The sequence below is a fragment of the Dermochelys coriacea genome, chromosome 8 (genome assembly GCF_009764565.3).
Source record: "Dermochelys coriacea isolate rDerCor1 chromosome 8, rDerCor1.pri.v4, whole genome shotgun sequence".
NCBI classification, from domain to species: Eukaryota; Metazoa; Chordata; order Testudines; family Dermochelyidae; genus Dermochelys; species Dermochelys coriacea.
The window spans coordinates 36,697,035-36,710,977 of record NC_050075.1 but is presented as its reverse complement, the minus strand read 5'-3'; the positions used below and the strand labels follow the sequence as shown (position 1 = coordinate 36,710,977).

The 13,943-nt window shown below is 48.3% G+C and overlaps 1 protein-coding gene across 1 annotated transcript in view; it reads left to right on the top strand.

The window, feature by feature from the left end:
* Positions 1–2,691: 2,691 nt before the first annotated feature.
* NRG2 (neuregulin 2) overlaps positions 2,692–13,943 on the top strand; it is a 293,165-nt gene continuing 281,913 nt past the window's right edge. The window contains exons 1-2 of the mRNA XM_038412862.2: positions 2,692–2,816; positions 3,549–4,184. Coding sequence (XP_038268790.2) covers positions 3,746–4,184 — 439 coding nt within the window. The 5' untranslated portion in view covers positions 2,692–2,816; positions 3,549–3,745. The remainder of the gene's footprint in view (positions 2,817–3,548; positions 4,185–13,943) is intronic.

Here is a 13,943-nt window from a genome sequence, read left to right as displayed (position 1 = left end):
TCTTGGACTAAATGTTGGACTCAGATGTATTACAAACTTTAGACATTCTTTAAAGTGGTTGTCTAAGGTGGAGGACGGGGGGTGGTGGGGAAACTGCATTGCTCAGAGGGTTGACAATGGTCAGAGGTTCTCAGGGTAGGAAACAGGACCCTCAGGGAGGTCACAAACAAGTGTCAGAGGGTCAAGACCACCCTGCCTTGCCTATATTACTAGCTTGGAGGGATGACCACCACCTAGATGGGAGGGGGAGTCCCAGGGTGGTTTGGCTATGGAAAAAAATTGAGAGCCACTGGGCTAGGTCACCAGATCAAATCCAGTCCAAGTTAGTAGTGACTGAGTGTTATTGCTGCTTCTTGACCTATGTGAGACAAGCTGGCAAGTCTTAGAGGAGTGCTTAGTGGACAGATGTCCACACTGCATGAATCACCAACATAGCTGGCATTCACTGGCACCTTTATTGGCAGTCTCAATGCAGAGAGACTAAAGATTAGAATGGGCATGGAGCATGAACCGCCCCATCACCTTTAGCCATGGTCCTGCAGGGCATTTGAGAAGGGCTGCTTTCATCACCACTGCCCACATGGTATCTGTTCTATGAGTAAAAAGAGGGCTTCAGTCTCCAGGGGTGGCATCTACTAGCACAAAGGCTGGGGTTGTCAAAGACACCCAAGGGAATAAGATGCCTACTTAATGGTGCCATTGAACATGTTATTAGAATTATTTTTTGTTACTTGTCTTGTAGCAGCAACGAGGACCCCACTCACAGACTAGGAACCAGTTGTGCTAGGTGCCGAACAAAGACAGAACAAATCAACTATCTTAGCCTTAAGTATGGCTAAGGATGGTTTAATTCCAGCCTTAATTCACCACGAACAATTAGAAATGGAAAAAAACATCAGCGGGTTGCTTCTCGGAAGTGAGTCTTAGGCTCTGATTCAGCAAGGTATTTAAGCACCTGCTTAACTTGCTTTTAATGAGACTAGTCCTGCTTAAAACTATGCAGGTGCTTAAGTATCTTGCTGAACTGTGGCTTTACTGCAGGTTTCTCTGGACCTAGAAACTACTCAGGATAATCTGAATTGGGGGGAAAAACAGAAAGCCAAAGAGAAATATGTTTAGCAAAGGTTCTAACAATGAAAAATGTTTCTGAGACTCTAAATGTGATAAATGTGCCTAGTAACACAATACATTGTTTGAAGTTAAAGAATTACCCAGAGGACATGATCTAAGCAACCTTGGTAGTGGGAGTATGTATTTAAATAAAATTGATGGCTTCATACCGGCTGAAGATCTGAATGGACTCATGCACTATCAAAAGTCAGTGGTAACTTCTGGGAGAAATGTACATGCATAACACTGAATTCAGCTCTGCATAGGAAAGATGGTAGAATACAAGGAATTTGAACATTTATTAATTCCACCCATTCTGGATGATTCCACTTTTTTTTTTGAGATATCGATTCACAATCATAAACATGGAGGGCCCTGGGGATCCAAAGGTACATATTACACCATCATTATCTATCACCCCAATTTATTTAAAAAATCATTAGTGGCTCTAACCATCCTTGGAGTCTCCCAGTGAATTCTTGCCTGACTTTTCTTTTAGAGTGTAAGCTTGGTGGGGAAAGGCCCCTGCCTTTATCTGTGTGTTGTATCACTGCCAAGAACACTACTGACATAATAACAATGCACATATTTGGGTCTGATCCCACTCCAACTAAAGTCAATGGCAGATGGCAGCAAAGCAGGCCGGGATCACAATGTATGCGATTATCTCACCCCCTAGTGTCAATTACCACAACAATGGGAACCCACGGGCTGTGGATTCCAGAGGCAGAATTTGCCTTTTTGAAAATCCTCTGCTATTAACTACTCTTCTTAAACTGCCGTGGCTTGCAGCTTCAGCAATGATTTCCTATGGGATTATAAGGAATACAGACAGGGGAGCACCATCTTTAAAAATAAACAACTTTTCTGAACTTAAATTGCCTTCTCCTGAAAACCCACTGCAGTGGGAAAGTCTTGTTATTATCTTGTTTGTTTATTAAGGAGAGACAGCAGGGATCACTCCATGAAAGAAGCCATTTTCTCTTCAGCTGCTATCTTTTCTTTTGCCAGTTAGTTTCTTTTTCTTAAACTGCATTTGACTGGGGTGTCATGCATAAAATTCCAGCTCCAAAGTAATCTTGAGACAGGAAAGTAGATGTGTAGGGCAGGGCGGCCCAACCCTGTTGCCAGTTTGGAGTTGTGAAATCTGCAGGGCTGGTGCCCCTGGCAACAGATAATATTCCGTTGCAACCGGTTAAGCGGCGCTTCCTCCCGTCCCGAATGTGGTTTAGCTGATTGTGGGGTTGAGGAGGGAAATGCTCGTGTTTTGACCGGAGCTGTAATGCAGTGTGGAGATGGGCAGGTCTTGAGAGGATGTGATCGGAATGCCAAGGGCTGCAGAAATCAGCTATCTAGTTCTCCCTCCCTCCTCCCATCCCCGGGACCCCCCTCCCGGCCACCCTCCCCACGCTAGGCGAGATCGGCTCTGCCCCCGTTTCCAGCCCACCCCTCTTGCAATTGCAGGCTGCCAGTCGCACCAATAAAACAGGGCAATGCTGGGGAGTCAGCTAGGCCCTCTGGCAACACAAATGTAAACCCAGTGACTTACTGGTAGGTTCCCCCCACCCCCGCCTGCTGCAGCCACCGGCTCCTAGTGTCCTTGCTGCAGGCTGAGGGGCGAGACATCGGCAGTCCGGGTGCCCGGGGCTCTCTGCGGCTCGCGGGGCAGCTCCCGGGGACCCTCGGGCTCGAGGCATGGCATAGAGGTAGGTGACTGAGCGCGCATCAATGTGGCACCTTCTGGAGGGGCCGCCAAGGGAAGCCCTGAACTGAGCATCTGCTCGGGAGACCGCGGGTTGCCTCGCGACTCTCTTTGCAGCCCCCACTCGCATGGGGGGGGGGTCCCTTGCACCGGGCGTCCCCGCCCTGCCCTGCAGAGGGCTGAATCCCCGAGGGGGCAGGGAGTCCCCGACACCCTCCCCCCAAGGGAGCGGGCTCCGGTCGGAGAGGTTCCGGGGAGCACTGACACCGGCTCTTCCGGGGCGCAGGGAGTCCCGGAGATCCCCTGCACGGGGAGCCGCGCTCAGCGTTCCCCGGGACCCCTTCCGAAGGGCGCTGGGGACAAAATCCCCGGGGATCGGGGAAGTCACCTGCTCCGCGGGGACTCACCTGCCCAGCCGCTGGGACTGGCTGGCCCAGGCAGGACTCGGGCAGGGGCCGCGCGGGGCAGCGGGGCCAGACCCTGCTGGGGATTTCAGGGCGCTCCCGGCGCAGCGGGTCAGCACAAGTCGGGTGCGCTCTGCAGAGGCCGGGGCATCCCCTCGGGGCCCCTGCCCGACGCGGGCGGGCAGCCCCCTGCCTTCCCTGGCTCCATCCGCCGGTGCCTGGGGGCAGGGCGCCCAGAGTCCGTGCGCCCTGCAGCTCCGTGCCCTGGCGGCTGGGGAGGCTGCTGTGCCGGCCCCGCGGGCGCTGAGATTACGCTGTTTCCGGTCCTCCAGCGCCTCTGGTTCCCCTCCCGAAGCGGCGGCGAAGCGGCAGCCCCCCAAATGGCCTGGCCAGATGCGGCAGGTCTGCTGCTCAGCGCCGCGACTGGAGGAGGCTCCTTGCGCCAGCAGCAGCAGCGCCCGCCCCGCTGCGCCTCCCGAGCAGCCGCAGCCCTGCAGCCCGGACAGGAGCCGCCGCAGCAGCCGCCGGCATGAGGCGCGATCCGACCCCGGGCTTCTCCATGCTGCTCTTCGGGGTGTCTCTCGCCTGCTACTCCCCCAGCCTCAAATCGGTGCAGGACCAGGCGTACACCGCGGCCGTGGTGGTGGAGGGCAAGGTGCAGGCGCTGCCCCCCGCGCCCGGCAGCGGCAATGGCACCCGCGAGCCCCCTGCCTCCGCTGGGGTGGTCCCGGTGAAAGTCTTGGACCTGTGGCCCCGCAACAGCGGGGGGCTGCAGCGCGAGCAGCTGATCAGCGTGGGCAGTGCGGGCTCCCCGGCGCCCTGCTTCAAAGTGAAGAGGAACCACCGCTACATCTTCTTCCTGGAGCCCACCGAGCAGCCCCTGGTCTTCAGGACATCCTTCGCCCCCCTGGACACCAGCGGCAAGAACCTCAAGAAGGATGTGGGCAGGATCCTGTGCGCAGACTGCGGTGAGTTGCCTGGGGCTGCCTTCCTCTCTCCGGTCACGGAGCTGCAGTTGCGGGGATTTAAGGGGGTTAGTCTGGGTGTGTGGGGCGTCTGGGGGCCAGGCAGGTGGGGATGGGCAGCCAGCAGACTCCCTCTGCCTACCGCACCACCAAACCGTTTGGGAGCTGCGTTTGGTGGCTGGCACGTGCTGCTGGAGACCTGCCATCCCAGCATCGCCCTGGGGTTACACGTAGAAAAAAAGAAAGTTTAGTGTTTGTCATGTGTTTGTTGTGTCTGTGGAGTTGTGCGTCAGGAATAGGTACCTGCACCTGGAGACCGTTTGTCTCTCCCCTTAGTGACTGGGAAATGCTAGCAGGCTTGATTTGAGGACGGGAGACTAGAGGGGAGCAGGTGTGAGGGCATTGAATTTGATTTGCTGAATATGACTTGCTCTGTTTTACAAACTCCTGATCTGCATGTTGAACGCTGCTTCTCCTAGGGTAAGGCAGGCACGCAACTCATGTAACCAACGCCTTCCTTGCTGCCCCATGTCCACAGCCACAGAAATGTAACTCGGGGGTTGTAGACTGACTTTCCCGGTGGCTGTTTTTCTATGTGTGGATCGTTTCTGTTCCTGTGGGCTGTCCTGCTTTTCCAAAGCAGCTTAGAAAGGTTGCTTCTTGAGGGAACACGAGCCAGCCCTTGTGAGGTGAACTCCATTTTTGTCGTTGATCTTTGATTTCCTTGAAGAGTGCGAAGGCTGCCTGGAACAGAATTTCTTTCAGATGTTTGACGATGACCTATCCTGGTAACTTACTCCTGCTGGACGTTGTCAGTTGTGCACTAACACCTTAACGGCAATCCGTATTGACTGCATCCGTCACCTCTAGGCTGGTTGCAGTACAGGCATGCAGGTGATCAGGGAGATAGCATCCAGGGTGCTGGTGGAACGGTGCAGCTGCATAACACGTTCCTTGGTGTCAGAAAGTCAAATAAACACGAGCTGCTTTGGTACAATTTGCGATTTAATTCAGAGACTATTTTGAAATTGGATCTCGTTGTTCTTTTTGTTTGTGCTTTTGTTGTCAGTGTCTTATGTTTTTTCATATTTAATGTTTCTTTTTGTTCTTGCTTTTCGTTGATAACTGCAGCCAATCTACTGAATGAAAGACCTTGTAATAGCATGAAGTTCTGGCCCCATCAACTCTGTAGCCACTAAATTGCATCCAATGCACTGCTTTCCTATAGCAGATAACATGTTTACAAATGCAGAGACCAATATTTTATTGACATGTGTATGGGTTTTGGAATAGGCTGGTTAGCAGGGATGTGCAATAATTATTGAAAAGTTTTGCATCTGTCAAAATGGTGTTCTAATTTTCTGAAGTTTTTTCTTCCTCCATATTTAGTTTTTCTTAAAGTAACATATTGTATTTGTTCTGTACTATATATCTTAGATTTCATCAGGTTATTTGCAAATAGAGATGTCAAATTAGTTCAACAGGAAAGTGTTGGTTTATTTATTACTACTTTTTGGCCTGGAATTTCATTATTGTAATCTGGAAAAGCTGGTATATGGTTTTAAAATTTCATGCTTTAATGATCTTTGATTATTTTTGTTTGCATTGAATGATTTTGACCAGGTTTAGGATGTGAGCTTGGCCCTTAGTTTGGCTTTAATTCTCAGACACCACACCATGGTCCAGGAAGTGGTGAGAACCCTGTGGTGCAGTGGAAAAGGAACAACAAATTTCTCCTTAGGACAGGTTCCAATTTGGTCAATGGATTATAAATATATGCAGTGTATATCTCAAGATGATTCAGATTCCCTATATAGGTACTCACTCATCAGGTTAATAGACCTTTTCCCCATGAAAGGCTATGTGACATGCTAGTTATACTTAGCTCTATAATGAACATTTAATTTTTTTTTTTAAAGTAGGCTTTTCTGGGGCAAATACTTTGCCATTGAAGAGGATTGATCCTAGATTGTTAGGCTCTGTCTGCTCTTTAGCTATTATCACAAAGAGAAGTTTACAATTGCTATTAATGGGAGAGAGAGAAGGAACCTCACATATAAATTGCCGTTGAGAAGAATGGGCTAAGAACATAAATATCAGGAGATCTGTATTTAATTTATGTATGTATATGGACCAACACGAACATATAACATTTAGTGAAATAACTGTCTCAAAATAAAAAAGTACATACCATGAAGCATATTGGTAAATTCCATGGGGTTGTCATCTGGAGTCAGATGGTACCACATCAGCAAGTAGGTTGCATGCTTTAGTCCATCAAGAAAAGGCACAATTCTGCAAGGTTCTAAGCAACCCCAAGTGATTTTGCTGAGAGCCGAGAGAGCTCTGCTCCTTCCTGGATCTGGCTCAGAGGGTTAAAGGAAAGCGCGTAGGCTGCTGTAGCTAGCCAGATAAGAGCTGCCATTCTGACCACGTTGCCTTCTTGGCCCTAATGCACTTATTTCTGTATTTTCAACAGTCTGAAAAAGGCCTCTTGGCTAAAAGAATCTGCAGATTGTCAGTGCTGTTGTCTCATCAGAGCTGTACGGCAGGTTGCAAAATAAAGAAGCTGGGACATAGTAACTGTCATAAAGGTGGTTATGTTAAGTAACAGAATTGAACAGCAACTTCATTGCACTAACATTTTGACGACCCATTAACTTCTGCTCTCCTGTGTGCCAGTACAATACTGGGAGGTTAGTGTCGAAGGTGACATGCTGGGTAGGACTGATCTTTTGATTTGTGATGCCCCCAGCTGCTGGAGGTGCGTGTATTGGGCAATCAGGCCATGATTTGTCTTCTCCCTGCTTGCCTTGTGCCGGAGAAGAAAATTGGGCTTGCTGGTGAGTTGTTTCCTGCTGTGAAAGAGGGAGATGGAAGTGGTCCATGAGCTCCAGAATTAGCATGGGATTGCGGGTCCCCTGTTAGATCATGGAGTGGTCTCTAAGGGAAGTGGCGGGTGTACCATTGTTTGGGACGTTGAAAACTAGACTGTGCGGAGCACTGAAGAGCGGAGCCTAGGGAACCCTCCTGCACTGGCAAGGAGATGGACTTAATAGCTCTGCTCTAATGTCATTTCTACAAGAACTAGGACCTCAAATGGCTGCTTGCTTCCCCTCTGTGGCCAGTCTCAGGAGTGAGCCTGGTGTCTAGTGGTTTGTGTTCTGCTCTGCTTTAGAAATTAAGAGCTTGATTCTGGAAGCAGTGCAGCACTTCTTGAGAGGGGCAGCGTGCCCTCTGCTCCCCATTGACTTTAGTGGGAGCTGAGGGTGCTCGGCATGTTGCAGGGTCAGATTGCAGGTTTGAGTTCATGGGCTGACGTGCTACAAAGATGTGTCTCGCATGGTGTTCTGCAAAGGAACAGTGTTGAAACGAGGGCCATCTAGTGCTCAGCCAGAAGGCTGAGGGGCAGGATATAAAGGGGGGACAGGCCGGATGATCGGGTCCCTGATGAGATGCAGAGGACCTATTAGAATAATAAGTCTGTATGGTGCAAAAGGGCAGGACAATACACAATACAGGTGATAGGGATCAAGTACCTAGGATTTTAATTTTCAAAAGTATCTTCATAAAGTGTGCATCCGTCGTGCGTCTAACCTGCATCTCCCTTAAGTGTGTCATGATGTTGGAGGCAGTGTCCCCATAGTTAGACCAAGGCTCTGGGTGTTGGGACTTCTGGGTTCTGTTCTCAACTCTGTCCCTGACTGACTTTGGGAAAGGACAGGGAAGAGCTCTTTGCCTCAGTCTACCTATCTGCAAGATGCATAGAATAGTTGTCACCTTCTCTCAGTGGAGTTGGGGGATTAATGAATGTTTGGGAACACTGGGAGTTCCTTGGATGAAAGGTGGGATGCTTTCAGCATGGTGGTATTGTGTGTGTCATGGGATAGTGTGGGTCGGGATATCTATCTGCCTAAAGGCCATTTAAAAAGCCTCTTTGACAACCAATATTCTAGCTGTGTTATTGCTACCTATATTGTTATAGATTTATTTTCTTTAGTATGTATCCTTCACATGGATTTTCTTTTGGCATCCATTTGCTGCTTGTTTTGGGGTGACCTCATTTCTCTATGCACATGTGGGTGGACCAAGGAGGAAGGAATATGTCCATGAGGCAACCTTCGCTTCCCCTCAAACATTTACAGTGACCAGTGGAATTTTGGCTTTGGCCTACTCCCGTTTCTGTTGAAGACGATGGGAAATTGTGCCACTGACTTTACTGGAAGTGGGATCAGACCTTTAAAGAGCATTCAGCAACTTCAGCTGTTTTACACTTTAAATGACTAAATAAATACCGCTCTGCAAGCTTAATATATATTTTAAAATATCTAGTTGAGTGAGGGGAGGGATGGCTTTGTTGTTAAAGCATAAGATATAGAGTCCGGAGACCTGGGCTCTATTAAAGACTAATTCTGTGATCTTGAGCAAGCCAATTGAGCCCGTTGTGCCTCAGTTTCCCCACAGGAATTTTAATATCAACTTGCCTCCCAGAGCAGGTTTGTACATCTCTTTGAGACCCTTGATAGAAAGCACTATGGAAGTCCAGTGTAGGGCATAGTGTTTGCTATTACAATTAAATAGGGCTATTCACAGCAGTAAGAACTATGCTCCATAGAAAGTATGTCCAAGCTTGGGCTTTATTACTACAGTTGATGCTCCTTAGAGATAGAGTGCCTGATCTTGCATGCAATAGACATTCAGAATTCTTGTTGACCGCAAAGCCAGTTTTGAATGCAAAAGGATTGCAGGATGGGGCCCTAAATATCACATCACTTTTGCTGGGAGGTACATTTCTCAACTTGCTGAACTTGGCATTGGCTTTGCCACACCAGCTGATGTTAATCAGGGATGGGTGCTCAAAGTTTTGAGCACACAATGGCAAATGTACCTTCCTGAGAACTGAATATCTGTGGTCCCATCCAAAACAGCATTTAAAGCACACTAGCACCTTGTGCACAATCTGCAGAAAATGCTCGTTCCTTTTTCTTTGGGTAATTCATTCAACACATTTCAAATAAACAATGAACTGAATATAATGCTGGTGAAAGGTGCTGGCTCGATAGTCTCTCTTTATCCCCAGAACAGGTACAACACAGGCAGCAGCAGTGTCAGCTTCCCTTGCTCACTGCCCTGCTAATTAGAGCTGTCTGAAACTATTTCGCACCACCTTCAGAAAAATCACACTTCCTGTCGTTCGCAGGAAAGCGAAAGCTATCTCCTTCTTTCCTTGAGCTTTTGCAAATGGAAAATGGTCATTTTGCTGCAGAAAGCTTTTTCTTCTTGCAAAGATGGCACATTCACACAATGTGCCGACTCAGTTTTGCTCAGGTGCAGAATTTTGCCTCTGCCCTGACGTGAAAGGTAGCTCAGACTTTGTGACCGATTCTGTCCTTGGGTTCTCAGCTGAGCCTGCCAAAACGGGGGCCAAGTGTTTATTTTATTGCTTACTTTTGGGGGCATAGAACTGTGCCTATCCCAGCCGGCAGATGCCCATATTTTAGAAATAAATGAAAAACATAGAGGTTGAGCTATTATTAAAACAAACCAAGTCTATAAAATGAAGACGTGTCACTCTACTGATTCCTCTTAGTTCAGAAAAGCCTGGGTAAATATACAGTCCTTGCAGTGTGTCCTGGAGGTCAACAGAGACTGGAGTACCTAGGCACTACCACAATCCAAATAATAAATGAGTTCCAGAGCTAAGGGCCTTGCACTCAGAATTCTGGCCACCCATCCTTTGACAAAAACAGCAGCAGACTTTTAGCTCCAATGCCCCCTCAGTTATCACAACTACTGGGGTAAAACACTGTGGGGAGCAGGTTCTCATATACACAGGATCTGAACCATAAAAGGCTTTATAAATCACAACTACTGCCTTGAATTGCGTTTGGAAACAAATCAGAAGCCAGTGCACAGGTACAGCCATCTCCATCAGAGAAGCACCACTATGTAAACGGGTAGCCGTACTCTGGATGCAGCAGCTGAAATATACAAGAGTTCTTCATGGGTAGGCCTAAGTAGAATGCAAAATAGTAATCTAATGCAAAGGAGACACCGCCTCTGTTAATGTCTGTTGCAAGGTTGTTTTGTGATGAGGGAATATCTTGGGAATGAACTGGGCTCCACCAATCCATTTCACCTAGGCCACTAAATAGCAGTCATAATAATAACGGACCTTGCCAGATTTGGTAATCGCTGATCACACTGGTGAAATTCTCCCTCTTTTTAAGAGTCATTCCATTTAATAAATGACACAGCGGTCCTCCCAGCAAGCGCCCAAGCCCCAGGAAATCCCTTAGGGTAAATTATACAGTGTTTTGTGTGTGTGTGTCATACAATGAAAATTAAGGTTTCAGAGTAGCAGTCGTGTTAATCTGTATCCGCAAAAAGAACAGGGGGACTTGTGGCACCTTAGATTCTGACAAATTTATTAGAGCATAAGCTTTCATGGGCTACAGCCCACTTCATCAGATGCATAGAACGGAACATATAATAATAAGATCTATATATACATACAGAGAAGGTGGAAGTTGCCATACAACTGTAAGAGGCTAATTAATTAAGATGAGCTATTATCAGCAGGAGAAAAAAACTTTTGTAGTGATAATCAAGATGGCCCATTTAGACAGTTGACAAGAAGATGTGAGGATGCTTAACATAGGGAAATAGATTCAATATGAGTAATGGCCCAGCCACTCCCAATTAAAACAGCACAACTGGATGTAAAATTTTACTGACATCAAGGATTTCAAGCAAATCTGTAGTGGGATTTTCAAAGGGCTTATGGAACATGCAGTAGGAAAGCTGAGAGCTCATTGTTGGCTGCTCTTGTAACCAGTGGAATTTTCAAAGCTGAGAGGTGCTAGTGTGCTGAAAATTTGTCTGCCTCCTGGGAAAATCTTGGCAGTTGTCTCTAGTTAGACATCTAATAAAGCAGCAAGTCTAAGAATGTCTTCCCCTTCACCTTTACTGTCTTTCCTTCACAAGGCATCCATAAATGATCCCTGTTTCATGGAACCCGCACTGGCACTCACAGCCCACTGACACACAGACATTGCCATGTTCTATTGCATGCAACTGTTACAAATCCCAATGGTTAAATAGCACAGACATGGTCAGATAACTGTCTTCTAACAAGCAATTACTCTGCTAATGATGTTTCTCTGCAGTGCTGCCCATGCACATACTGGATGAAATTAAGCTGAGCGCTGTTAAAACATGCATTGGGGCAAGCAGTGAGGCACAGACTCAGTGCAAAGTCGGTGCAGCCGGGGGCTCTGGCAGACAGTCTGAGAATAGTAAGAGAGTCCTGCAGAACAGAGCCCAATGATGGCAGTGTGCCTGGCAGGTCTGCAAGGGAAACCCCTGTGCTAACCCCACAGGCGAGGAGAGTCCTAAGGGACATCTCCACGTGCACCATCGGAGAACGTGGGATCTGGACACCACAGCGACAGCCAGGCATGGAGCCCACCAGTTTCTCGATCACCACGTGTGTGCAGCATTAATTCTTGACACACACATGGCCAGGCATTGGGGGATGTCAGTCAAGGGCCTCCTGCCTTCACCTTAACACACAAGGTACATGACGCTTGAACTAAATTATAGCAACCGTCGTCGCCAGTTCCCCAATCCAAACCACACAACCTTGTTCTTTGCGTGTTGTTGTTACACTAATGCCAACAGTCCACTTGTCTCCATCATTGATTGGCCTATAGAGAGCAGGTGAGAGATCATCTCCTCTGACTGGTGTCAGGGCCATCTGCTGGTACACCTGACTTTTAATGGGTGAACTCAGCTGCTGGGGAACCCTCAGTGCAAGGCACTCCTCTATAACTGGGACGCTGGTGTCTTCAGAGCAAGACAGCGGAGTTGCACTCCTTTTAGAACCGGCTGCCCTGTGTAGCCCTCCAGGCCAATCACTCCTAGTGGCACCTGGTGACCATCCTCTCTGGATCTCACCCTGAACGTCAGTTGCCTCCTGATAGAGATGAGCAGAGATCTCCTCTTGAGACCTGCCCTGATCCCAGCACTGCAGCATCCTCTATCTGCAGCTTCCTCAGGGAAGACAATTCCTTTGGGGGAATTCACCAGTGCAGTCTCATTTCACGGAATATGGTGACATGAGATCCATGATAGACAGAGAGAGGCAGGATAATGAACAAAAGATGCAGAGGTGGGTAGATCTATGTGGGATACAAGTTAGCTGATTTGTGCTCTGCTGGTGGATGCCCATAGGGGCAATGTTCACACCTCGGTCCCTTCTTTTCATGGCCTGTGGCACATAATAGTTCAGTTTCCTTTGGGCTGTAATGCTCTGGTCTAATTTTGGTTGTTGGGTTTAGTGTGTGGGTGCTGAGGGGTGTTGGTGGCCTGTGAGATACAGGAGATCAGACTAGATGATCTGGTGGTCCCTTCTGGCGTGATGATCTATGCCAAGTCACTGAAGCAGAATCCCAAACAAAACTCCAATGGGTTTATACCCTGCAGCCACTCATATCCAAAAAGGTCACCTCTGAACCCATGTAGCAATGGCAAGACAAACTCACCAGTTTTGATAGCTGTTGTAACAGGACTCAAAGCATGGATGGGGGATGGACCATGGGAGGAAAATGGGGATAACAGATGATATTTAGCTGAAAAGAGTTTCTTGTCCCAAAGTTGGCCATTGCCTGCCAAAGAGGAGTGTGTGAGCGCACAAGCGCACACAACGTTTGGAGCTGGGTTGTATGTGAGCCAGGGCCCATCCCTCATGATCCCCAAGTTGTCAAGGCCACAGCGAGTGTTAAAACCCTAATGATGAGAACTACAGCTATTCTGCTGGGGCTGTCTGTGGGGCTGTGGCTGGCAGAGTGCACCAAAGTGCTGTGCTTTAACTTCCCCCATGTGAATGCTGCAGGCCTCAGCTAAATGGTCCCTAGTTCGTCTGAATGTAGTCCTGTCTGAAGAGGACTACAATACTGCCAACCGGGGGCCTCCACCTTTGCACCCCCAGCGTCAACGTGGGGGCGATACAGTGCGACACTTTGGGGCACGCTGCAGTTCGCAGCCCCCCAGTCTGAATTGCAGGCCAGGGCAGACATGCCCTGCGACTCTGCTCTTCTTCCATGCTATAATTTCAACGCAACTCCACTGAACTGAATTGAATAACTCTGGGTTTACACTGCTGTAAGTCTGACCCTTTGCCACTAACTACTCTTTGCTTTAGGCGGGTGGAGCGTATGTTAGATCTTTAGATGCAGGAGTCGCCCAGTTAACTTAGTTTTCCCTTGTGCATTGGTGTTTTCCTTGGCTGTTGGTCCTGTCCCTTCTTTATGTGATTTGCAGAGGAGGTACAGTGTGCCAAATGTTGGCCTAATATTCTCTGTCCCCTAGTGAGTGTATGCAGTGGTGGTGTAGCCCTGTCGGTCCCAGGGTATTAGAGAGATAAGGTGGGTAAGGTAACAGCTTTTATATGACCAACAACTCAGTCCCTCTGAGTTTCTCAAGGTAAGTTAGGCTAAACCACGTTTGTGATTTTTTTCTTACAGTCAGTTTGGCCCTTCCAAGATTTCTGAAATTACAGCTCCGTTTGGGGGAAGGCAGGTGGGTTGGGAGCTGGGCATGAGGAACTCTGGTGAAAAGCCCAGGGTGGCATATTTATGCAGGTGCTTGGCACAAGTGAAGGCCTGGATTCTGCAGTCAGATCTGCATCAGTGCAAATGGATGCCTGCAGAGGATCTGATTGCAGCCTCAGGGTCTAGATCTTAAAGCCAACAGACTGTG